The following is a 26934-nucleotide window of genomic DNA, read 5'->3' as shown; positions in this document are numbered from 1 at the left end:
TTTTGCTTGCAGAGCAGTTGCGTTTAGAGTTGTGTTGTAAAGACTGCACTGCATACAATGTGTAGGAAGTGAATCTTGACAAAAAGACTGCACTTTAAGCCCGGTGTTTAAATGCAAAATAATCTATGTACTCTATTCTTTTGAAATTCTAAGTTAAAGATTTCACATAAAAGTGAAAAATTGAAAATTAAGTTGAAAAATTTAAAGTATGCGAATTTTAAATGTATAAAAAAAGAATAGAAATAATTCAAGATAAACACAGTTTTAAGTGGAATTATATTTTTCATTAGTTACTACCTTTTATTTTGAAATATAAATTCTGATAGTGTGTACTTGAAATTATAAGATTTTAATGAATTCCAGGTATTCATTGTTGTAAATGAAATATAAGAAAAAAACAAAACGGATTTTATAATGAAATAGGATAACTTTAATTTATAATGAAATAAGGCGGCTAAAAATAAAATAGATGAATTTAAAAGATTCAAGCTTCCTAGTTAATATTAAAATTCTTTGCTATATCAGATTTCAATTAAGATGATATACGAGTAAGATATGTACAATTTATTCGCTGCAAAAGAATATGATTTGTCTTTCTTCTCCTAAACTTTAATCCCGTGCCGCTGTGAATAATAACATACACTATGTATTTCTTAAAGAAATTACAGGATATGGACAATTCATTCCTTAGCTGTATGGATATATGATTTATGTTTATTTCTTAAACTCTAATCTTATGCCGCTGTGAATAATTAAATTTTCAATAGAAATCTATATTTTCTTGTATTCCTGAATCTGGTATTAGGCAACTACTCGATTTCACAATACTATTACTTATCTTCCCTTAAACTCCAAACTTGCGCCACTGTGCAGTGTTCAGGCTCATGTCACTGTGTTGATGATGATGGCCGCACGCTGACCAAACGCAGTCCCTACTCAGCACTCAGTACATTGTGGCCCTCATCAACCCACACCCAAATACACTCACACACACACACTCCACGCCCACAATTTGCAGAAAATTTCGCTGACTGCAGCTGGAAGCAGTCGTTGGAGTGACGACGATGTCGACGACGACGTTGGCTGGTCACTTTTGCTGCGTAGCTGATGAAAATTCGACTGGCTTCCGTTGGCCAAAGAGTTGCGTTCCGTGTTGGCCAAAGTTGGTCATCGTGGCCATAAGCCACCGTAACTCGTTTTCATTGTGTGTGTCCGATGTGTGTGTGTGTGTGCGTGTGTGTGTGTCTTTCAATATTTACTCAGCTTGAAATGAAACATTTTTATAATTTCTTTTCGGCTTGCCTTTTTTTTGCGCAAAGAGACAGAAGGGGAAGGGGAGGGAACTGTGGCAATTGCTGCTGCCTTTTGTTGTTATTGTTGTTGTTGTTGTTGCTGCTGTTGTTGTTTGGTTCGTTGGCTATTGGCAACATTGTTATTTTCTGCTATTTGGCCATTGACTATTGACCAACGAACAGTGGACAGTGCTCAGCATTTTTTTGTGTGTTCCAGCACGGTTTATTTATTTATTTCGGTTTAATGCATGTTGCCTCTGTCCAGGCATCGGATGGGGTGATTTTCACTCCCTTCCTCTCTCTGTCTATCGCTCTGTTTTGTGTCGCGCTGCGTTCCAGGAAGTTGTATTGAGTCATTGGTAAATGGTTTACGTTTAACCCATTTAAAAATGCAAACGGCGCGGAGAAGCAGTTGGTAAACGCATTTTCCACATTCCCCAATTTAACCAATGCCCATTTAGCATACAATGTGGTCAAAATAAAAACAGAAAACGAGAACAAAGGTCTTTCCTGTATTATATTGTATATATACTCTCGTACTCCATGGATGTTGTGGACTATAGACTCGCTTCTCTCACTTCACTCACTCGCTCGGCATTTTCAATTTGTTATTATTGTTTGTTTACGTCGCCAGCGCAGCAAAAATATTGAACGGAAATTTTGTGCAATATGATTTATTGTGCCAGAAATGTTTGCACTCTTCTCTCGCTGTGTTCAAGTTTGCTGCCAAAAAATTTGTGCAACGGAAATGAATTCGTTTATGGCGTAGCATATTGTATGCTGGCTATCCGGTCTGTTATGACAATCGACAGTGTTGCCGCTGTTTCTGTTGCATTGATTTGGCACCGCTGCAGCGGAAGGTATTTGTGTGGCACTTGTGAAATGGCCAATTACAATTGGCAACAATAACAATAACAGTTACTCTTCTTATTGCCACTACAATCAAAAATAGATTTCTAATAAAGTATTGCTTAAATGCAAAACTAAGCCAGCAAAAAAATTTACATTCCCTTTGAGCCAGATCCCTGCTCTTCATTGTTCTTTAACTTTCCATAAACTTTTACAACATACTTGTGTAATGGTTATGCCTTTGGGCCATGCATATTTAGATAACACTTCTTCTGCTTGGCCAGCATCCAAGCTGAGAATTCTATGGCAAATGCAAATTGGCAAAGCAAATTTATTCCAATTGCGCCAAAAAGTTAAGCAAATATGTCAATTGAATGAATGTGAGAGCAGAGTGTATGCGAGGGTGTGTGTGTGTGTGTGTGTGTGTGTGTGTGTGTGTGTGTGTGTGTGTGTGTGTGTGTGTGTGTGTGTGTGTGGGTGGGTGTATGTGTGTTGCAAACAAACAAAAGCTCAGGACTTTTGCCAAGCAACTAAACAAACGGAGCTTGTAGTTTAAAAGGCAATTTATCTTTGACTTTTGCAAAGTAAATTCCCGCCATTGTTTAAAGTGTGGTTCAATCGCCAATTGCAAAAAGATACCCTCCCCCTCCACCTCCCTCCTGCCGATCCCTTTACAGCCACAACTCAGTGGGGAATGTTCTGCATATGTGGGCGTGCCCGTGGGCGCAAGGGAATATGTGTGTTTGTGAGAGTTTGTGGTAAGCGCTTTTAACTAGTTCGCAGCGCTGCCAGCAAAATTTCGAGCATTTTCAACCACTCAATTACACAGCAACCACATAGCCACATACATATATAGAGAGAGAGCGAGAATTATATACATATATATAAATGAATGGGATATATGAGTGTGTATATAGTAATCAATTGAGTTGCCTGGCAAAAGGCACAAGGCACAAGGCAAACAATGTGCCATTATACACCGAAAGCGTAAGAATGTCGGCATGCATGGAGAGGTGGGAGGAAGTTACCGACTAGCTCAAGGGACTTTCTCATAAATTGTTCGCGGTATTTGGGAATTGCATTTGGAAAACGCACGTAGAACTATTTGAGCTGCTAACCCAAATAAGCTGCGGCAGCCAAGCGAAAGATGCCCCGCAACAATAAAACTCCGTAAACAGCCGCAAAATGACTGCAATTGCTGCTCTCGCTCTCTCTCTCCCTCCTTTCTCTGCATTTCTCTCTCTCTCGCTTGGCAGCACAACTGTAAAATGTGGACGCACCAATGAACTGTGGCAAGGCAATCAATAGATGCGGCTACAACTTGAGATACAAGATACTTTCATGCTTGCAACCGTAGAACTTCCCACATGCTGCTGGTTGCTGCTTGGCTCTTGGTGTGGAATGCAATGGAATGTGCACACGCATCTTCGGCTTGACTTCTCCCTTCTCTCTGTCCTCTCTCTCCCTCTCTAACCACAGCATTGCGGTGGGTGTTGCACAGACAGAGATAGAGACAGAGTGAGAGAGAGGAGAGAGGCAGGCAGTAGCTTACATTTATGCGCGAAATTGTCGTATACATTTGCACATTCATAAATTCTCGTTGAGCGCCCCCAAAGCGACAGACGCAGCGTCCAAAGAATGCTCCAGCAAAAGCGTCCAAGGAGAGAAGCTGCCAAGCGTAGGCAAAGTGGGGGACAAAACAGCAGCTCAGCTGCAAGTGCTGCATAGTTGTACTCGTATAGTAACAGTAGCTGGTTGTTGTTGTTGCTGTTGTTGCTGTAGGCACAACTCATGCATGCTCCGCACCATTTGAAAATTTCATTTTAATTTTATTTTTATTTTTGCATTCTTCTTGTAATTTTTTGTTGTTGCTTTTGCTATTGCTGTGTGCCAACAAACATTTTATTACTGCATTTTATAACAAGGCCGGGGCAACCTTAGAACAGCACGTCATTAGGCGATAAATTATCTCTCATGCGCGCTGCATTTTGCATAAAATGTTGCCCGCAAAAGTGTGCCAACAGCTGTGGCCCTGGCACAGCTCTTTCTCCATATCTCCTTCTCCTCTTCCTTGCGATGCACACAAGAGGCTCAGGCTAGCTGGACCTGAATGAGTAACTGAATCTGGTGCGCGCGGCTGCGGCAGTTGGTTGGCTGCATTTAAAAAGGATGCCAGGCAATTTGAATTTGTGAAATTCCATTAAAGGTGGCATGGTGGAAGGCAACTGGCAACTTGCGGCAGCAAATGTTGCCCCATTGAAAGCCCATTGCCATTGGGGTCTGGCTTGGCTTATCTATGCACAAGATGTTGCCATTTGATAAGCGCAACGCCGCTGCGCAGCAAGTTGGCAATTTATGTGCCGACGTTGCCGCTGTTGCAGCAATTGCAGTTGCAGTTGCAGTTGCATTCATCATCGACTGCCACAGCAGCAGCAGCAACAGCAAAGGCAGCGGCAGCGGCAGCAACAGTTGCTGCATGTGGAATGCGCTGGCTGCCCGTGCGACGTGCGTTCAACTATGCAAATTTGTGTGCAAGTTTCCCCCCCAACCCCAAGCAATAGACCACAGCATTGACTTGCAACTTGCTACAACTTTGTAACTGCCTATACAGTGTCGGAGTGTGTGTGAGTGTGTGTGAGTGTGTGCTTGTTGTCAAACAGCATTCAAGCACGATTCTGGGAAACATTCTTCCCCAGTGAGTAGTTGCAAAGAGTTTTGCATTGCTTTGGCTTTGCTCTCACTCTCCCAGTCTCTGCCTTTGACTTTGCCTCTGATGCGGAGCAGAGATTATAGAATAAATGAGCTGAAATTATATTGGAAGAGATTGCACATAACGGTAGGGCCATCGACTGCTGACTGCAACGTTGTTGAATAGAAAGTTGCGCTAGCGGAATGTCTAAGCAGTTCAATCATCTCTCGAGATCTTTGTCGAACTTGTTGAAGCCAAAGAATTATAGCTGCCGATAGCAGGCATCAATGCATTAATTTATTATAAAAGTGGTATAATAATTGCCTTTAAGCATACCTCATTTCACACTTTTTGTCGCAATTAAAATTCAATATTCACAAGGCCATTTTCAACTGTGGTTGCTGCTAATGGATCTCAGCAGTGCTGTTGACACTGCCCTCTCAGCTAAATGATAAATGGCCCACCGAAAGGTGTGTCCGCAAATGGCTGCAACAGAAGCAGAAACCGAAATAGCAAATTGCCAACTGCAAAAGTGTAAAAAAAAAACAAAACAGCAAAACAAATCGCTGAACTTTGACTGGCAAACTGGACTCGCAGCAACGGTATTGAAAGGGGAGGAGGGTGAGACTTGTTTCTAAAGCGCAATTAAACGCCCTGCCATTGAAACAATTATGCCATAACAATTACGCTTTTGGTTGCACATGCGAACCGTGCCACACACACACACACACACACACACACAGTAAATGTGGCGCATTTAGCGCTGATGTTGCTACTGATGTTGCTGCTGCTGACATGACATTTGCGTTATTTTGCGAGTCGCAAGTCAAAGGCATTTTCATGCGTCAAATTGCGGCATGTGTGCATATGCGTGTAATTACAGCAATAAAAATTGCAACACATTGCGTACAAACATGCAACATGATTCTGCCGTCTAGTCATTTCGTTACATTACATTCTTCCTTTCTGGCTTTCTGATCAACTTGAGCCAAAGCTAAAGCCAACGCCAAAGCCACAACCGCACAGTCAAAGCCAAAGCTGAAACCTTTTATTTTCAGCGCACAGTTGCGTTTCAGCAATTATCTTATTTATTTCAGTTCATTTATCAAAAACTGAACAAATTCACAGTTTCCTTAGAACTCAACCGAGTAGTAAACGAGGCAGAGAGTGAGAGCGAGGAGAGTCAGCAGACTCATTGTCGTTGGGACTCAGTTGCAATTGGCTAACGAGCTAACAGACCTTGCCACAAGTGAGTGCACCCGGCACTTGGCACTCCGTCCGACAAACGAGTGACGACTGCCGAGTGCCGACTGTCGACTTGGGTGGCCATAGCTGGAGCGTAACGTTAGTTGATTGCATTTTTAGCATAAATTTCAACGCATTTGACTAATGTTTGGCTATTTGTTATTTGGTGAACAGCGAAACGCTTTGCTTGCTGCCCATTTTTCACTTCTCAACCACTTTCAAGCTGCCACTAGAAATTTCCAAGAATGCCTGAGAACATAGCAGCAGACAGCCGGACAGACAGACAGCCAAGCACTTATTGCAACTAATAGATATTTCGACGATACAAAGTTGTATGCAAATTGTGCACAAAAGCAAGAAAGAGAATACTTGGAATACGTTGTTGTTATCATTCAATATTAAGTATACGCAATGGCCGCCGCCGTCGCTCGCACTTGACTTGAATTAATGCGCCGCCCCCCCAAATGAATTGCAAAAAAGGTAACAGCAACGAGCAACGAGCAAGAATCAGTGGCAACGTCAGCAATAGCCAAGTAATTAATTAACACTCCAGGGGGCATTATCTGGACGATAGCCGCAGCACGTACCACATAATCGCAGCCAGGGCAACAGACAGCAACAGTGCCGTTGACATAATCAAAACCTTAGCCCAGCACGGCGTTTTCTTGCTTGGCATTTTCGCTTCCACTTCTAAACGTGCGAAAAAGAAAAACCCTAAAAACAAAGCAAATGGAAAAGCTTCAAATTTACAACAGTTAATCGATTTCGTGCGAGTATAAACAAACGTTTTGTTTGTTATTTTATTGTTGTTGTTTCTATTTGCTGACAGCAAGCGTACTAGATTATGATTCAGATCTTTATGTGCAATTGAACTTCCATAACTTCGAGAGAAATAGAGCGAAAAGTCTATACAATTTTACGTCCACAGCTCAAATATCTTTGCAATACAAACAAAACAAAAAAAAAAAAAAGAAAAGAGAAGAAAAAAAGTTTCCTCGCGCTTCACCAAATCCAATTTTTCTGCGAAAATCACAAAATTGTGAAGAACACTTGCTGTCAAGTAGAAGAGTGCAATTTTTCTACAAAATGCTCGAGAATGAAACTTGAAGCTGATTGTTCGCTATGGAATTGAATAAAGTTTGATTGACAAGCGTTTTGAGCTACACATATTTAAACTGTCTTAAATCGAATATAGTTTATAGCTTATTTACAACAATTTGATTTCTATCTTTTTTGCAGTTGCTGCCGCCACACAACCGAAAAACTCAACACTACAGAAGCCATATCTACAGATTTTGAAGCACAACTATACAAGACTGACCATCACCAATCCACACTCAATCAGTTTTCTCAACTGCACTCCCGTGATTACCAACTATGATTACTATCAAGGTGAGTCCACACACAAATTGAATCTACAATTGACTCGTTTTATTTGAATTTGTATACCCGCTACTAAGAGTAGTAGGGTATTATAACTTTGTGTGTCCAGTAAATGTAAAAGGAAGTATATTTTGAAAGTTATAGTATATTGATATACCAAATATAGCCTTCAGTATGTTTTAATATTATATTTGTTCAACACATTAATGTCTTATTATAACTTTAAGCCTCAAGTATATATAAAAATAGCATATTTTGAAAGTATTAGTATATTGATATACCAAATATAGCCTTCATTATATTTCAGTATTTTTTCATATTAAATTTGTATTATAATTTTTGACTTCAGTTTATGTAAAAATTGGTATATTCTGAAAGTAACATTAATTTTATACCAAATATATCATTCAGTATATTTTTTCCAGTATATTAAATTCGTATATTTTAAGAATAATACCACTTTTATTCAAAATGGTTAGCACACTCGACTGTAGTTTTCTGACTTGTTTGTAAAATGATTCAATCAATCGAATTTTTCTTTTGCAGAAGGAGCATCCGTCTACTGCAGCTGGTATCGGAACGATGAGGCCATCGAGCACTTGTCAATACGTAAAAATGAGTTCTTCATTTTTGCGAATGGCACGTTACGTTTGCCACCAACCGAGCGAGCCAGCGGCGTTTATCATTGCCAAATTGAGGCCGATTACACGAAAGTCATATCCGAAAGCATCACCGTCGAGTATCCTGGTGAGTTCTATTTCTGGTTGCTTGTCCTCTGACTTTATACCATTAACACACTCTTTTGCTTGCAGTACTCAAACGTTTAATTGGTGGTCCACAGCAGAGCAGCAACATCAGCGCCATTGAGCATCTGCCCCTTGTGCTAAACTGTCCATTTTTCAGTGTGCCAGCTGCTCGCTTCAGCTGGTACTTTGGCAACGAATCCCTGGCGAATGACAGCAGGCGAGTAAAGATCAGTGTTGTTACCATCGAGTTGCGTGCTGCGGTTGCAATTTGCCCGAAAAAGAAAACCAATACCAAATTCAAAACGAATGCCGCCTGTCAACTTGGTGGCTTCAATAACGCTTGGCACTGAGCAACGGATTTAATCTTTTGTTTAACATGTTCTCTCTTTGCACCTTTGCAGCGCCATCATCTTATCCAATGGCACTCTTGTGCTGCGACAATTGCGTCCGGAACAGGCTGGCAAATACAAGTAAGTCGCACAGGCACACAACTACAAAGTAAACTTTTCCCATTTTTATCAAATTAAATATAAGTTTAATTCCATTTAAAGGAAAAGTTTTGCTTCATCGAAAAGCTTCAGACTTCTTCTGCCGTTGCCTTTGTTGGCAAAGAGCATCTATTGTTATTTAGTACACTTTTCATTTAGGCTTCGTTTTTGCAAATAATGGTTACATTATTTAAATTAAATGGAAACCAAGAATTATTTACTGACATTTAAATGACTTTGAAATATATATTTTTACTAGTTTTTATTTTATTTACATTTATTTCATATGAAAAGTTTTCTAACGGGCACACTCAAAAAACACTTCCTGATGTTTTGCATTTGCTTTTGCTCTGACGAAATTGCATATGTTTGTCTGAAGTTTACTCATCTGCTAAAAGCATATTGCATAACATTTAATTTCTAAATATTTGAGTTTTCTAAAAATGCGAAATGTGTGAATTTCATTTCATGTTTATTCAATTTAAAGCTGGCTCAATTTCAACTCTTGCTTTAAGAAAATACAGTATAACTTTTACAGCTATCTAAAAATCAGTTGAATATAATTTGGCATTTAAATTTGTTATGTATTCCCAACTCAATCGCCTCAATTTCCATAAAGAAATACTTTATCGTGTATCTAAAATTTAAATCTAGTATTTTGCTTAATTTTCCAATTAGATTTTCAATTGTTTACTCTTGGTTAGCCCTCCTGGTCAGTTATCTCAGTCTTACATCTAGTTTAATTATTGAGGAACTGAAGACTTCAAATAGCCACGGCTTGTGAATAGTTTTCCCCCTCTCTGCTAGGTAATTTATAATGGCCCGCAGGTAGGTACATATAGTGATGTAGCATATCAACACCTTGGCCAGCAATGCATCAACCCTTCTTCTCTCTCTCGCCGTGTGTTTGCATTAATTAACACCACGCATTGAGCGGCCGAGTGCCTGGCATAATTGTTATGCCAATTAATGTGTGCGAAATGTTTATGAAATACAAGCTATTCCAATGTTATTCCCCGTATTCCCGTTTTGCAGATGCGTTGCCCAGAACCGATATGCCAGTCGAAATCATCGACAGTTCGTGTGGTTGGTGCGCGTCGAACCAAATGCTGATGGCAGTCTAATGGCAGCTGGCAGCGAGACGCGACTGCTGCCTGCCTTTCAGAATGCCACACTCTATGTGCCCACGGGTGGCACACTGATGCTGCAGTGTCGCGCCGTTGCCGATTATGTGCCCATCGATTGGTGGCTCCAGCACCCAAATAACACACTCACCCAGTTGCGCAACAACAGCGTCGCACTCGAGGTGAGCGATGTGAGGATGGAACGCCACGAGGGCTTTTACATCTGTACGACGCCGACGGACAGACAAACGTTTCGGGTGATTGTGACGAGTCCGCCGCGTATAGTCAGCACATTGCCGGTGGAGGTGGGCTACATTAGCCTGTCGACAACGTTGACCTGCCGTGCCGAGGGCAATCCGGCGCCCACGCTCAGCTGGTATCACAATGGAGCGCCGCTCAATAGTTCCTACACACGCTACATTAGCGGCAATGAGCTGCACATCCACTCGTTCGATCCCGAGGAGGAGGGCATTTATCAGTGCTTTGCGCGTAATGTGGCCGGCGAGGATTCGGTTACCGGAGAGGTGCGTTTCAAGCGACAGCCGGAGAATCCGAATCCCTTGCAGAACATACGCTGTTATCCGCACAGTTTTCACACCATTAACGTGACTTTTGACAGTCGAACCATGGAGGTAGTACATTTATCACACATACGCACCGTGTGCGCGACTTTCACTCGTTTTCCTTCTCTTCTTGCAGGCCATGTTTGTGGTGCACATTGTGCGCAGTAATCCGCATCAATGGAGCTCATTTGCGCCCATGAAACTCAATCACACCTCGTTCGTGGTGATCTCCACCGGGCTGCCTGTCTATCGTCCCTTTGCGCTGATCACACGCTTTCTCACGCCCACCTCGGAGGTGCGCTCGGGCACCATTGTGCCCCAACAGATGATACTCAGTTCGCTGCGTAGTCCGGCTGTTGTCTGCTGCACCCAAGGCTGTAAGTTGCAGAGATTTATGCTTTTAGTTCGCCTTTTGCTAATCTGTCATCTTCTTTCTCTTAGTGCTGCTGCGTCTGGTGCATTTGGGCAACGACACGTTTGTGAAGTGGTCGCAGGCCGAGTTGGACAACAAAAAGTACTTCATACTACAGTTCTCTGTCAATCACACGCATCCACATCCCGCCCAGCTGCTGGACGGACCGCTGCATGGCACTGTCACGCCAGTGGAGGAGAAAGCGGACGAGGTGCGAAGGCATCTAACCATTATACGTCCACTCAATCAGTCGGCGGCTGCCACAGTTATGCGCAATGCTGAATACGAAGTGCTGGACAACGAGGTCGACGATGTCACTCTGGAGATGGAGGAGGACATCTTCAGTTTGGTGGTGGATGCCAGCGTAACGGGTGTGCTGTTGCAGCATTTTAGTCGCATCAAAATGCGTGTTCTCATCATTACCAGCGAGAATGAGTTCCTTGCGCAGGACTTTCGCTACGTACAGTGGAAGATTGTGAGTAGACTGTACTGTAGTGGCAATTGTCAGCACACACACACAATGGATGGATTACCAAAGTTATGGGCATAAACTAAAGTCCTGCCATCAATTCTCTTCCATACAGATTGAAAATGGCACCTCGGATCAGTCGAATATGTCGTTTCGCTTGATTACTGTCGAGTCGCGTATGCTGGCTTTTCAATTTCTTGACAGCCTGAATGATACTTGTGTGTATGAGTGTCATTTGCACATACAGTTGCCGCTGAAGAAACAGGAGCCCAAGTGCAAGGAGCGCACCATTGTCAACTCGATGCTGTTGGTCAGCGGCTTGAGCGCCAATGAGAGCTACAATTTTCACTTTTACAACTGCAAGCCGCAGATTTTCTACGGTGAAATGGATGTCAAAACCCTGCCAGATCGTAAGCTGAACTTTCAGTACTTTTCATTACTATAACTTAGATATTTTTTTGACTGTTTAGCTCCTGGCACCATCAGCAACTCGCGTGTGGTCAAGGACAATGGACTGAAGCTGCTTTGGGAGCCGCCTGTGCATCCCAATGGACGTGTGCATCACTATAGCATCGAGTGGACGTTGGGCAATGTTACACACGAAGCTGTGGTCTATGAATGTCGCATTTGCTCCTACAAAGTAAATCAAACATTTTACTTTAAGTGAACTCTGTATTAAACCAACTTTTACCTTTTGCAGTTTCCCAATGTTTCGGAGTCGGATAAAATGCACGTCACGGTGCGCGTTGTAGGCGAAACGGGAGTTGGCGCACCGCTTTACTTTGATCTGATGAATCATCGCGTTACGACGGAAGATCGACACAACTCGAATCATGAAGTCTACAGCGGCATTGCCATTGGCTCGCTGTTGTCTACAGTCTGTGTGTTTGGCTTTGCGCTCTTCATCATCTTTCAGCGGCGTCGGTTTAAGGCACGCGCTCAAGGTCCCACCCATCTGACCACGCCCACAGACATCACCTTTGGTAATCTAAGCAGCGCCTCTGGCATGCCAGGAGACAGCGCTGGGGGACTCAGTGGCAGCACCTTGCAGCAGGATTGCCACGAGATGCAAACGCTGATACCACGCTCGCGTTATCACATCGAATTGCTGCCCGAGCATACGCTCGAGTATCAGACGAGTTCGGCGGCTGCTGCGCCGTTGCCCAATGGCCACAGCAATGGGCCGATTGTGCGACGCGGCGAACAGGAGCTGGAGCTGAGCATTGCGGGCGTGCATAATCTGTCGCAGTTGCCGTTGTGTGCGAACTCGCCGGAGCGCAAAGAGGAAGCGAAAGCCTTCTATATACCCTATCGTCATACGCCGCCCAATGCTGTCGCCTTGCAGGCGGGCAACAGCAGCGGCAGCGGCAACAACTCCAATCACGCCAATCACAAGCAACACAACAGTTCCTCAATGAACGGCGGCGGCGGCGATGGCAGCCTGGAGTTGGCCATGCCACCAAATTCGCTGCCTTTGGTCTCCACAATGCCCGGACTGGGTGGCAATGTGTCGGCAGCGCGTCGCAGCGGCAGCCTGAGTAGCAGCAGCGCCAGCAGCAGCAGTGGTGGCAATGGCGGTGGCAGCAGCAGCAAAAAGCAATTTCATACAAATTTCACACGACACTCGAATTCCAACGATGGCATTTGTTTGCTGGCCGAGGAGGAATCGGCGGCCACTTTGACGCCAACGTCGGAGCATGAGTATGCGTGTGTTAGTCTAACGAATGGTTTCAAGTTGCCCGCCGAACTCACTAGGAATAACCATTACAACAGCAACAATAACAACAGCGGCAGCAGCAGCAACAGTCAGCAAAAGCCAATTGCTGTGCAGCTCAAGGATCGTCAGCAGCAGCAGCAGCAACATCAGCAGCAGCAGAAGCAGCATCCAAATGCATCCATAGTTCCTGCCAACGGGCCACAGTCCGTTAACAATGTTAAGGCGACGAGAGCAATGGCCAAACAAAGTTGGCCAGCAGCGCCATCGGCGTTGCAGCGTCGTGCTCAAGTCGATCCCAATGGCTGAGTGGCGGTGGTTGCTGCAGCCATTGTTGTCGTCGCCTCGCCAAGCAAAAGTATTCTCTGAGAAGCTACTATTACACACTATACACTATACACACACACACACACATACATACACGTACACACACATTCGCAGCTTGAAACATTCCAAAACACAATTGATTGATTGATTGATAGATTTGAGTTTGATTGATTGTGGTTTAAGAATGCATTTTATAAATGCATTGCACTTCAATCGAATGAAGTACGAACTACGAGAATAAGCAGCATATTTATACACATATATAGTACGTATACATATATATATATATATCTATATATTATATGATTACAATTAAGTTTTAAGCATTTGACATTTTTTATACGACATTCGCTTTAGTTTTACTTTATATACATTTATATATTTTTTTGTTTGTTTTTCTTTCGTTTAATGGAGGCTAATTACCATTTATGATTTGTATGTTTAACAACTTTCCACACATTAATCAAACTGCCGCAAATAGTCTATACTTATAGCCAAAAATAAAAAACAACAGAAAACTACAAAAAAAAAGAAAACACAAATGCAATAGCCCAGCTCACATACACCAATATACACCATACACTCTCTCACACACATACAATAGTCACAAGTGTTCATATCCATATACAAACATACAATATACAACATACATATATTTATATACATATTTAAGCAAACATATTTAATTTCCGTTTATATTAATTGCTGCATTTTGTTTGTTTTATATTTTTTTATACCGATATATCAAATGTACCTGATTATATTCATTTTGCATTTCGTTGAAGCGCTTATTTTCAAGCTCCAACACCACACACAACCATACAACACACACACACTCACACACTTATACGCACTTGGCATTCCCTTTTGTTTTTGTAAACAGATTGTTTTTGTTTTCATGCCTAGAATGTACCGCACACGTATTTTACGAGTCTATCCCTATTACCGACTGTACCTTGTTTGTACAAACTACCACAACAAAAACAACAACAACTACTGTAGCTACACCCACACCCTTACACACACACACACAACTTTATACATTCTCAGCAAACAAAACCGTAGTCAACCGCAGATTATTATTTTTCGAAAGCATTGAAAATTGGGCTCAGCTATGAAATGAGTTTAGAGAATTGTTATGAAAGATACACACACACTCATCCAATAAACACACATTCACATTCACACGCTCACACACAATTATTCACATTCCATTTTCCATAGAATATAACATAGAATGGATGTATATGAAGTTTAGATACAATTTTGAATTGATGCAAGTAGAATGGAACGAAATGAAAAATGTTTGAAATTTGAATCCGTTTAAGAACTTTAAATGTATACGTATTTAGACCTAAGTGCAATAACAAATATATAAGCCTATACCTTGAAAACCAACCAAAACAAAGCTAAGAACAACACAGAAACAAAATATTACAAACAATAGTACCTTTCCACATAAGCAACAAAGAGAAATATAATACACAAAGACGTAAAATACACACACACACATAAATTAATATATATATATCCACTGGTTGAAAAGTTTGTGTGTGCCCTGTTTAAAATGATATTATAACAGATCATACTCGAAAATAATTCTTCAAAATTCTTACCAACTTCAAGTTCCCTCCGAACTTGAACAAATTGAATGCAATTTTTTAAAAACATCTAAAATAATTCTAATAGAACTCTTTGAAATCAAGGAAATCAGGGCACACACAGATCGTAATCCAGCTAACATTTTTATCTACCAATCTGATTTGTGTTCATATTAAAATAAGTCGCAATTTTTCCATTTCAACTGCATTTCAAAAACCAACTGATAGAATATAGTTTTAGGTCATACAAAACTTTCATGGTGTTCCAGATTAAAAATATATATAAAAAATTAACAACAAAAAAGCGAATAGAAGAACGAAAAACTCAAACTTAATGTATACAATGTATAGAGAAGCAAAAACAAAAAAAAACCTTTGATGGTCGCATAAACTTTGCATTTAATTCAAGCAACAAAAAGAAAAAAATATTCCGCAAATGAACTCGAAATTCCTAAAATGAAAGATGAAGAAAAACAAAACAAAAACCAATTTAAGCGTTACAAATTTAAGGCAAACAAAAAGAAAAACGAAACGAAGAAAAAAATTATACGTATAATTAAAAATTTATTTAAAAAAGAAATTAGGCATAAGAAATAATAAATAATAAATGTTTGAAAATGAGAAGACGAAGATGATGATGATGATGAAGATGAAGAAATGAACTGCGATTGTGATCGCTGTGTAAGTGGATGTGATAAATGTTTAAATTATTTAAGCGCGAAAACAATAAAAAATAAAATTAATTATTTGATGGCATGGATAATGCTTAATGCGACTTTTGCATAGGTTTTTGGCAAAAAAACAAAAAGAAACGAATCGATACGAAATAGAGAGAAGAGAGAAGAAACCCAATCAATAACTAAGAGTCCACTAAAATTGTAAGCAAATTATGTTCTTAACTATGTATCTTTTTTTGGGTGAAGCTAAACATTTGATCCTAAACGTAAACATTTGTTTTAACTTATGTAATTTTAGTTTTGTGTTTTAAGTCCTCATTCTGTATACCTCATTAGTAGAGTGGCAACTATGTATGTAACTAAATTTTAAAGAAAAGAAAAATATAAACCTATATATTTAGTTGATTTCCCCATTTAAGAATTGCTTGGAAGCTGAACGGATTGAAACAAGAAAACAATTGAGACAAAAAAAAAAGGCGAATGTATTTTTTATGTAATTTATATATGCAAGTGGAAAAAATCCGAAATATTATTATTATGTATTATTATTGTATGTAGTAACTAAGATGGCATATATATATATACATTAATAGATACACACACACACACACACATAGATGCATATACATACACATACTAAATGTATTTGTAGGTTCGTGTTAAAGTTTTCGGTGCAAATAATTTGGCATAAAAAACCAGCAATTAGCGCGGCTACAGAGTCTAATAAAATGTAATCTATTGAATGAAAAATGTTGGGTGAAAAGCAACCTTAACTATTGGGAAAAGCGATAAAGAATGGATAGAGGAAAACAGAAACATATTAAAACTAAGTTATGATGACAAAAATCTGCATTTTGTTTTTTATTTAAAAAATATGGTCAAACGTCAAACGTGGATTCATTTTTTCACAAAATTAATGGTTATACTATATATATATATAATTGTATGTATTTACATTGATTTTGCTTATTTGTTTATTTTGTTTTATGTGTAATCTTTTATCTTTAGTAACTTTCAGTACTTTACAGGTTGGTATAAAATATCAAATGGGCAATTGTATAATAACTTGTAATATCTTGTAAATTTCCCAGCTAGTTATTTTTTGTTTTTTTGCATTCGTTGGTAACATTTAACAGCGGTGTTCAAGTGTAAGTATTATCTATATTATATGTATATCTATATTCTGTGTATAACTTGTACATCACAATTAACTGAACAAATCATCACAATTGAAAATCGCAAGAAAAAATCATTATTATTAATATGTTTTTGTATATCGTATCAATATCTAAGTGTAATTTGTAGTTTACGTGCTAAAATGGCATGCTTAAACGCATCTTCTTGAGTGTATGAGTGTGTAGCTTAAAATGAACAAACTTGAATATACATATATCAATTGTAATTTGTTATGAACTCTTTCTTTAAACATCTATCTTTATGCTATGCACCATAACAACAAAAGATACAAAAAAAAAATGAACAAATTTGAAAATAGAAATATATATCAATATTTAGGTACGCATAACTATGGGTGCAACTTAAAGTTGCAAGCTTATTCACATATCGATTCCGTATATAATGAGGTCCAGTAATTGACGTGGCACACACACACAGCGCGCTCAGCACACCTTCTTGATCATTTTCACCAGCTCCTTATAGAGTATGCAATCTCGACTTCGCGGCTTGCAGATCTCCCGATGATCCAACCGAATGCCGCACACCTCACCGAAACCCGGGTCTGCAAAAGAGTTAAGAAATTAGCTTAAGAAATTCATAGAAATTCATTTGATTACTTACCTGCCGAATCCACGCCCACAATGCGCAGATAGAGCACCGACATCAAAGTCAGCGCCGTTTCCACAAAACTAAACACTTCGATCTTCAGATGACCCAAGTGATACAGCGCCGCAAAGCGACGGTGTAGATCAAGCAAATATTTGTTGTCTATAAGAGAATAATATATTTAATATAATATTTCTGTAACAAAACAAGTCGGAAAGGTACAGTCGAGTGTAGTCGACTGTGAAATACACGCTATCCATTTTGAATAAAAGCTAAACAATGTGGTATTATTTTAAAATATACCAAATTTATATACCACAACAATACTACAAATATACCAAAGGATATGTTTGGTATATTGATATAATGTTATATGCAAAATATACCATAAGAGTGTAAAATATACCAGATTGTCAGCTAACACAACTAAAGCCCTTAAATATAACAAGTGATGTCGGGAAAAATTATATATCTCTCTCTAGCGTTAGCATTAAAAGCTAAACAATGCGGTATTATTTTAAAATATACAAAAATAATACACTACAACAATACTACAAATAACCAAAGGATATATTTGGTATATTGATATAATACTATATGCAAAATATACCATAAGCGGGCAAAATATACCAGATTGTCAGCTAACACAACTAAAGCCCTTAAATATAACAAGTGCTGTTGAATAAAATGATATCTCTATCTCTAATAATCTCTGTGATCTATGTAGATGTTCATACGGACTGACAGACAGATAGACATGGCTACATAAGGTATATATACTTTATAGCATAGGAGATGCCTCCTTCTCCTTCTCCTGGAGGCAAAACATTACAATATGCATATGTATATTCTTCTATCCTATGGGTAGCGGTTATAAAAAGTTTTTTAGTCTTACTCTTTTCTATCTCCAGCAGCTCCACGGAGCGCGACAGCAGCGGCGCCTTGATGGAGGCCAAGTGGGAACCGCGATGCGGCACCGAGTAGAAGAAACAGCCGCGTGCCGAACGCCAAAGTGGACGCATCGCTGGCCGCCCGCATTCCCAGGCATCGACAATCAGCTGCTTTATGAACAGACCGCCTTTCGAGTGGCCCACATAGATGATGGGATGTCCATGGCCAACGCGTTGTTGTATCAACAATTCAGCCATTTCACGTGAGCGTTGAATGAGACTCGAGCGTGGCTCTTTGCTCTTCCACAGCGGACGCCAGAGATACTGATCCGTTGTGTAGTTGACGGCAATCACACGCACTCCAGGGCAATCGAGTGGCAACCAGTCGCCAGGCCAACACTTGGAGTAGTTGGGATCATTTGGCGATGGTTTCTTTTGCTTACGTGGCGTCGAAGCAGCTGATGTCTCTGTATTCGATCCTTCATTGCCTTCAGTCTGCAGCATGGACTCGAGCTCAGCTTGCAGCTGTCGATTGCTGTCGTGCATGCGCAGACGGAATGTGGGGAAACTGTATTCGATGCCCTCACAGATCTGTATGTCCTCTGGCTCGCCGCAAACATAAGCAAAGCTGTCGAGAAATTAATGAAGGAGTGAAAAAGATTTTAAATTCTTGCAATTTTCTACTTACTCTTCGGCATTGTCATCGGAAGCCTCGGATGTTTCGGAAGCACTGAAGTTGTATTGCTGCGCGTCCAAAGAGGGTTGAAGTTGCGCTTCCTGCCAGGCTGCGCCCGCCTCCGCCAAGTCCTTCTCCACAGTACGCTTGCAAGACGTGAACTTGGCGCGTTTCTCACGCGGCGCCGGATGAATCGCTGCGCTTCGTGAGTGACGCGGACGCTTGGGTGGACGCACTGGCGGCCGAGGTGGACGATCAAATTCAACGGGATGTCGTTCGTTCTGCCAGAGTCCCTGCTTCCAGGTGTTGACCAACGAACCGTGCAGTCCATGTATAAGGATAATGTCCGCCCGGATCGGTGTGCCCGCTGGCGGTTCGGCAAGGATGTTGAGAGTGACGCAACTGGAGTTGGAGTTGGCTGATGAAGTGCTGCCGATGCTGCTGTAGATGGGCGGACCCTGCAACGGTGTGCTTGGCGTTGTGGGCATTGTGAGCGTTATGGGTGTGGTCGGTGTGCTTGGTTGGTCGGGCAGACTTTCCAAGCCATCTTGGGATTTGCGCAATTTGAGCAAATTGAGCAAAGGCCCCAGACGATTGGAAACTGTCAATGGAAAGATTTGAATTTGCATTTGAGCGGCATATGAGCATTTTATATAGAAAGCTGTGTGCGAGGTGAATCACAATAATGATGATGCAGATGATGATGAACGACGATGAGAGGATAAGGACGGAAATGATGCATCCACCAAAATGGTAGCAACTGTTGCACTTCTCACTCTTTATCATCACTTCAAAACTTACCCTGCACTGAGGATAGATTCAACGATATGGTATTTGCCGCAAAAGCAACCAAATTGGTCAAGGCCTGGCGACTGGAGGCCAAATTCTGAAGCACACGCAACACACGCACATCCCGGATGCCCTTGATGCCGCGTGCCACACCGTTGGCCAGTGGCAACACCAGGCGCACAAGAATGCCGAATACAACACGCATGCTGCCGCTGTTGTTGCTGCCCCTAAAACGTAACTGAGTTGTAATCAATCATTGGCCATTATCTAGAGTTTAGCTTACGGTTCTATCAAGGCGTTGGCGCTGGATGAGCGCACCAGCTCGCTGATGGCCTGCTCCTCTTCCTGGCGATCCAATTCCAGTTCGTCTTCATTCTGATTCATCAGCATTGTTTCTGTCGTTGCTGTTGTTGCTGTTGTTGGTGGCTGATCAATGGCTTTGTTTGCCATTTGATTAACCCCTTCGGCAATGCTCATCATTGCAATGTCGCAGACGTAATGTTCATCGATTGATTGCAGCAATAGGCCCTCTTTGCCTTTGCCTTTCCCGGTGGCTTCTTTGTGCTTAAGCCCTGTCTTGTTACTGTCACTGTCGCTATTGTCACTCGGCTGGTTGCAATTATCGGCTCGTGTAAGCATTGCGTTTTGCCTTCCGCTTGTTCCACTTCACTCTCTCTGTTTGCTTGAAGATAACACAAAAAGGTTTCTGCTGAGACTGAGACTGAAGCTGGCTGGCTGCCAATTAGCACAGATTCAACATGTTGCTGGCCACGAAACGTTGTGCTAACTGCAAGACAATGAAAAAATTCGAATTTATTCTCTTAGTTCTCGCGCTCTTCAACACCACAAACAGCTCTCAATTATTTTGCCAATGTCAATGCCGCGGCTATATTTATGGTTAATGCAGTGTCGTCTTTTGTTTTGATATAAATTTGTTTATCGCTTGGATGAAAGTGCCATTGGGGCAACCTAAATAAATGAATGCCGTATTTAATCACACATACGTCGTGTGCGCCAACCAGTTGATTGTTTACACTTATAAACAGAAATAATATCTTGTTACTTTTCGATGTTAGTGACGATTATGAACAGAGAGCTCAGAGTCAGTCAAAGCAATTGTTCTAGTTGACATGTATTGCCTGACTACTATCGATTTCAATTGGAATGCTGCTGTTGTTGCTATTATCCCATCAAATTACGTATACACACATATTACGCATACGTACGTCAATCATGTATATTTATGATTTCTTTTTGCTAAAATCCTCTTAGATAACCAAATAAGCGACGTCAGAATAATAGTTACGTTGGCGAGTAAACCGCAAAACAAAAAAAAACAAGAAAAACAAAAACATGGTTCAAGTTGAGGGTCGTTTCATGTTGCGACACGAAAAGGCCACACACAGCTTGTTGCATGCCACACAATGGCAGCTTTGGTTTTGTGCAGCTACTGCTAGTGGCTATTTATAGTCAGCGAACAAAATGAGCCACAACAATAAGCGCATGTTGCACCACCCAACCGCCAAGCCACCCAACCACCTTTTGCCAGATTCCATTCGCATGCCAAAAGCGTTTTATAAAAGCAGATGAAATGTCAGATTCCAGTATCCATAGCTGATTGCCTCGAGTGATAAAGCTGAGAGACCTGAGAGAGCTCGACTTACAAATGAAAAGTAAAACTATGCCTGGCACGAGGCTCAGTTGCGGTTACAGCAGCAGCAACAACAACAACAACAACACGCATTGATGCGATTGTGGCTCAGTGGTTGGAGCTGAGGTTGAGTGGTCGACTGGCTGGAGTGGTTGAGTGGCTCTATCGACAAACAACGACAGAACACACAGAACAACAGACAACTCACTTATGCAGAGTACTCGTACTTATTTGCACGATTCAATTGCCGTCGCAACACTCATTCAATTGTGCCAACTACACACACTCACACTCACTCACACAAACACACGTCGAGTGCCTTGTTGCAGTGCGTCAACAGCGTCAATTGCAGTCAGCTGTCAGCTGTGAACTGTGGGCGTTGCACACTTGTTATTCTTTTGCTTGTTTTTGTGTAGCCAATGAAAGAGTTTGATAACACATTAAAGGTTTCATCGGCTCTTATCGCGCTATCGTGTCGCGCTTTCAAATCTTTCGCCTCTGTCTAATTGAAAGAACCGCCTTTGGGCATTTGTTTATTTAATTGAGCACTGCGAGATTATAAGAGCACACACAAATCTCCCATTATCAGCTACAGATTACTATTACTCTTCTTTCATTAATTAACTGCTGGCAGCTGCAAAACTTTTTGAGATTATCATCCACTCGTTTTACATTTATTTGTTTATCAATAAATAAAACGCATTGTGTATCGAGCTGTATTGAAATTGAAACTTGCTTGATAATGCTACATAAATATACAATTCTATATAAATAAGCAATCAGTTTCATTCACCCAACTGTATATTTTGTGTAGTGGAATCATTATACCCGATACCCATAGGGTAGAAGAGTATTATAACTTTGTGACGGAAGGAAATCTGTGTAATGGGCAAAAGGAGGCATCGTCGACTTTATAAAGTATCCGGAACACCCACTAACCAAAAGTTTAAAAATAAAATTTTGTTTATTTTTTGGTTGCCATAGGTTTATAAAATACAACTAATTAATGTTTTAATCAATTTAATTTGTATGGGGACCCACCAAGTCATCAAGTTATCTCCACAAAAATCGGACGGACGCTATAATCGGCGTCGTTATAACCGGATTCTACTGTATATATATTCTTGATCATGTAATAATTGCACTATATGGTATAATTTGAATGGTGTACCATGTAAATATACCAGATATTGGATTTTAAGTATTTTTGAGATACATTAATTCGGCATATTTGCATTATATGGTATTTTAATGTACCACATCCCACATTTGGTTATTAATGTATCTCAAAAATTTGGTATATTTTAAAATTAATACCGCACTGCCTCACTTTCATTTAAAATGGGTAGCGGGTATCTCACAGTCAATCACCTTCTTACTTGTTCTTTCCATACTTAACTCTATCTAATGTCGGTATCTGATAAGCTGCTTTCAGTCTCTAATCCACTTGACGACAATAAAATTTCCTTTAGATGCCATTAACTTACTGGATATGGTGCACGATTCAATGAATTCTTATTGATAAGCAGCACAAAAGAAAACACTTGTCGCTTACATTAAAAAGAAAAGACACACACACACTCGCATTCTCACTCATTTACACTATTCACGCCTAATCTAACTTTGAGGGCTGTGAACTTTTTTGAACTGTGAACAAATTCTAGCGAATGCATTTCCTGGTTGATAGCAACCAATTTTTCACTGATAAAATATGTATTTGTGAGGTGTGTACAAAGTCTTGCATAAATATCCAAAGGCACAGTCCATTAGAATTTCCAATTGAGTTGTGCAACACGCTGAACGAAAGGGTTGCTACAAATAGCAAAGTAAAAAACAAAAGAAAAAAGAGAAATCTCGCAATGTATTGTTTCGATCAGCATCCGCTGAAGCGTCAATGACTGACTTTTTCTCTCTCTCTCTCTCTCTCTCTCTCTCTCTCTGTCCACCTTGATGAGGTCAACGACCTTTGAATATGAATTATAGCAAACAATTAAAACAAAAAAGATATGAGATATAGTACGCTTGTGAAGCAATAGCGGGAGTGAGATGCTGTCCACTGACAAGCCCATTCATTTAGTGTTGGCAACGGGGCGTATACGTGCATTGGCACTTAGCATTTACGTTACTCATGCGCCATGTGGACTTTGGACTGCAGCCGATCTTCGACTGTGACTTTATCGTTGCATTCGCTTGTTGCTGTTGCTGTTGCTGTCTTCATTTTTTTTATCACACAAAATACTGCGTAATAAGGCCACTGGGCAACTGCACTCGCAGACACGAAAGTAAATAAAAGCGAAGCACTGCCTCCGACTATATACAGATATATGTGTATATAGTATATTTTTCGTTTTGTTTTGTTAACTGATTGTATGCACGGTAATGTATAGATTATTTTGCATAATTGTTGGCTAACAAGCTGCTAAACATGGGTACATTTGTTAGCTAGAAATCGACACAGACACGAAAAGGCAACCGCAACATAGTAATTGAATTGTCGCATGTGGCAGCCACGTGAGCATCAAATTATATATATATATATGTATGATACATTGCATGCTACGGTGGCCAACAAGTGCGAGTTCACCTGCCCGACTTGGACGAACGCCCACAACAAAATTGGCGTGAATTGTGCAATAAACTGGAACAACCAATCGCATCAAAATCTAAGCGCCATGACAAATTTGATGTAACTGAGGCAAACATCACAAGCACAATACAACAGCTGTACATAAGAGCCGCAAAATTTATTCATACGCTTGAATTGGTTCTAATTACGACAGCATTAAATTGCATGTACTATACACAACATTTATGTATGTAGATTTGCACGCAATTTTGTAAAATTTATTCTATTGAATTGAATTGCAATTTATGCATCCAATGAAAAAATGTTGAATAACAAATTGACATTCAATTGATGACAGCAAGTGCTCGATGCTTTCTCTGCAGATAAGACTACGTTTATAACAACTAAATATCGAGACAAAAATCAATATCTGCCACTTGACAGTTTCGTTTCCATTAAATCAGCTGATGAAAGAGGTCAAACTCAAGGCATTCCCGACGTATTCACAACGATATGGGCCAAGTAAGGGCAACTCGACTCGAATGCATTTAAAACAGTACGAAAAATGGGAAATAAAGACAGCACTTTCTGTAGTCAAACTCATTTGGCAATTGTATATAAATATTGTATATATTTTAATTCTCGAACGTACAAAGTATGTATAATAATGCAAATATTGTCGTCGTTGTTTTCGTTGTTGTTGTTGTTGGGTAAGCGGCTAAAATAGCTGAGATGCACGACAGGGGCATGACATGCCAACTTAATACCCTATAACTTACTATGTATGGATATATAGATGGTATATATATCCATGAGTTAATACCCTATAACTTACTTTATATGTACATATGTGTATACATATATAATATGTGACCCTGGAAATGATGTTGTGAATATCTATTATAAATAGCATGAAGCAGCGATCCGACATGCGATCAAAGTGACCATGGAAAGCATTTTGGGTGTTGATTGTTTAATTTGCGCTGAGATAAAGAATCAAAAGAAAACTGACAATGTCGACATTTTAATTGGCATATAAATTCACTATAGAGTATACATTCGTCTACTTTGTATCATCGTTTTCACTCAACTGTAAATCTCTCACCTGTTTTTGGGGAGATGGGAATATAGTCAGTCATTATATCGAGTCGCAAAGCAAAATGGCATCTTTAGAAATCATTTCATTTTTGTCAATTTATTTGATATAAGCAGTTGCCTAGCAACAATTCCCCAAACGAGTTGGACCAGCCACCAATGAGATTACGTTAAAAAACGACGTGTTTATGTATATAAACATTCACATACATATCTACCTACATATATATCTATAGGCTGATTTCCACATGTACATATATGCGCAACATCCGATCTTACGCATTATTTATGTTATTTATCTTTTTCTTTGTGCTACTGCTGCCATGGGGAACAGAACCAGAACTTTGCCGGGCCATGGCCAGCTAAAACAACAAACGAAGCCTGAAGCAGACGGAATTTATAATGAAGTCGTTGGATTTAGTCAGCTGATGTTTGAATTAGTTTAATGCTACGATAAAGTTAAATGGACTTTGCATTAATTTGCGTTGATTAATTCCCTCGACTCGGCAATTTTCTTGTACTCACTACGGCTTCCTCCCTCCTCTTCTTTTGCCACCCCCAAGTGGCCTACCCGAATGTAAAGAGAGTTAGAGAGCGGCAGCAAAAAAAAAGAAAAAGGAATCCCGGTATGTGTTGTAAAATGCCATAATAAGACAGGCAGCAAGTGGTTGATGACGCTTGCGGCTTTTGCCACTCGGGAATGCTTCTGTCCGGGATACACACGGAGCACTTGAGCTAAGGGTGGAGTTTTGACGATAGTTGGTTGCCGAGTGCCGCAGCTTATGGCTTAACCTTCAGTTCAGAGCGCGTGATGAGCGTTAACAAAGAACCGAGCAAAATGACAATGGCATAAGAGGCAAAAAGAAATGAAATAATCATCGGCCTGGGACTGGCATTATGTTTTGGTATGTTTGTTGTTGCTGTTGTTTGTCAGAAACGTGTTTTGTGTGCACGATATTTGTTGCCTCCCCCGCCTTCACACTCATCTAAACAGCTGGACGGCAACTTCACTATGCAGCCACACAATGCAGACCACATTTTTAGAAGCAGCAGCCAATTTAAAAAGTATGATTACTTGCCCACAATTCCTCTTCTATTTACACAAATTATGTCGTTGCCTTCGTATTTTTACTTACGAGTAAGAACATACACACACACACGCATATACAGCACACACTCTCTCACTCGCTCACACGCACATTGTACACATTGTACATACGCATAATGGCTTTGTTTTTGCCGCACTTTTAAGCTTTTCAATGTATTCTGAAGTCTTGGCATTCAACTACACGGAACTTTAAGTGTATCTTTAAGTTATTTGTTGATTTCTTAATTTCGCAATTAGACTTTTAAACACCTGTTTGATTATCATATACACATTTTATCAGCTTTTCGACTAGACAGTTGTCATAACAAAATAAATGGTATTAGCTTTTATTTGTGTTGTTGTTGTTTCTAGTCCGATGGCAACAAGCAACGAGTTGAGCATGCTCTACACTGCTGTGGTTTCTGCGGTGGTTTGTTTTCTTTCACCGATTGTCTGGCAGGGAGGTGGGGAGAAGGTGAATCGAAATCGAGAGTTCCCATATAAGATTTTAATAAGATTTATTTGCCTGCAAACTTACAAACAACATCGCATAGTTTATATGTACACACATGTATTATGTATAGTGGCTACAACAATAGCGCACAAACACAAACACACACACACACATATTTACACTTACACTCACGCTAGACTCAAACTTGACGAACAACAAAAAAAGAGCTTTTCTCGCAGCGTACACAACCGACAAACAGCGCGTCCGCAGCGCTTGAACGCTCAACAGCAACTACTATTTATTATTACAAACAGCACACAGATAGCTCTGGCTCATTCACTCATACACACACACGCGCACGCTGC

The 26934-nt window shown here is 40.4% G+C and overlaps 2 protein-coding genes across 7 annotated transcripts in view; one reads left to right on the top strand and one right to left on the bottom strand.

Annotated features, from left to right (window-relative positions):
- The window catches only part of LOC132784080 (uncharacterized), a 60678-nt gene extending 44253 nt beyond the window's left edge, over nucleotides 1-16425 (top strand). For all 3 annotated transcript variants that reach the window (XM_060789474.1, XM_060789473.1, XM_060789472.1), the window contains exons 3-12: nucleotides 7315-7467; nucleotides 8005-8205; nucleotides 8271-8421; nucleotides 8606-8674; nucleotides 9728-10448; nucleotides 10516-10756; nucleotides 10821-11266; nucleotides 11376-11670; nucleotides 11731-11900; nucleotides 11961-16425. In XM_060789474.1, the coding sequence (XP_060645457.1) occupies nucleotides 7315-7467; nucleotides 8005-8205; nucleotides 8271-8421; nucleotides 8606-8674; nucleotides 9728-10448; nucleotides 10516-10756; nucleotides 10821-11266; nucleotides 11376-11670; nucleotides 11731-11900; nucleotides 11961-13283 (3770 nt within the window). In that variant the 3' untranslated portion in view covers nucleotides 13284-16425. The remainder of the gene's footprint in view (nucleotides 1-7314; nucleotides 7468-8004; nucleotides 8206-8270; nucleotides 8422-8605; nucleotides 8675-9727; nucleotides 10449-10515; nucleotides 10757-10820; nucleotides 11267-11375; nucleotides 11671-11730; nucleotides 11901-11960) is intronic.
- LOC132784081 (uncharacterized) lies at nucleotides 15826-26867 on the bottom strand. 4 transcript variants are annotated; one of them, XM_060789475.1, is made up of 7 exons: nucleotides 26756-26867; nucleotides 20000-20503; nucleotides 19729-19943; nucleotides 18940-19588; nucleotides 18257-18879; nucleotides 17377-17523; nucleotides 15826-17317 (listed from the first exon to the last, which is right to left on the bottom strand). In XM_060789475.1, the coding sequence occupies exons 2-7, from the start codon at nucleotides 20353-20355 to the stop codon at nucleotides 17199-17201; spliced, it is 2109 nt and encodes a 702-aa protein (XP_060645458.1). In that variant the 5' UTR covers nucleotides 20356-20503; nucleotides 26756-26867; the 3' UTR covers nucleotides 15826-17198. The 4 variants fall into 4 exon arrangements, with proteins under 4 accessions (XP_060645458.1, XP_060645461.1, XP_060645460.1 ...); XM_060789478.1 differs by having other exon boundaries at nucleotides 18940-19528; nucleotides 26756-26866; XM_060789477.1 differs by having other exon boundaries at nucleotides 26762-26857.
- Between the last annotated feature and the right edge of the window lie 67 nt (nucleotides 26868-26934).

This window comes from Drosophila nasuta, chromosome 2R (assembly GCF_023558535.2).
Source record: "Drosophila nasuta strain 15112-1781.00 chromosome 2R, ASM2355853v1, whole genome shotgun sequence".
NCBI lineage: Eukaryota > Metazoa > Arthropoda > Insecta > Diptera > Drosophilidae > Drosophila > Drosophila nasuta.
The sequence above is the reverse complement of the archived record's forward strand: the minus strand, read 5'-3'. Positions and strand labels throughout refer to the sequence as shown.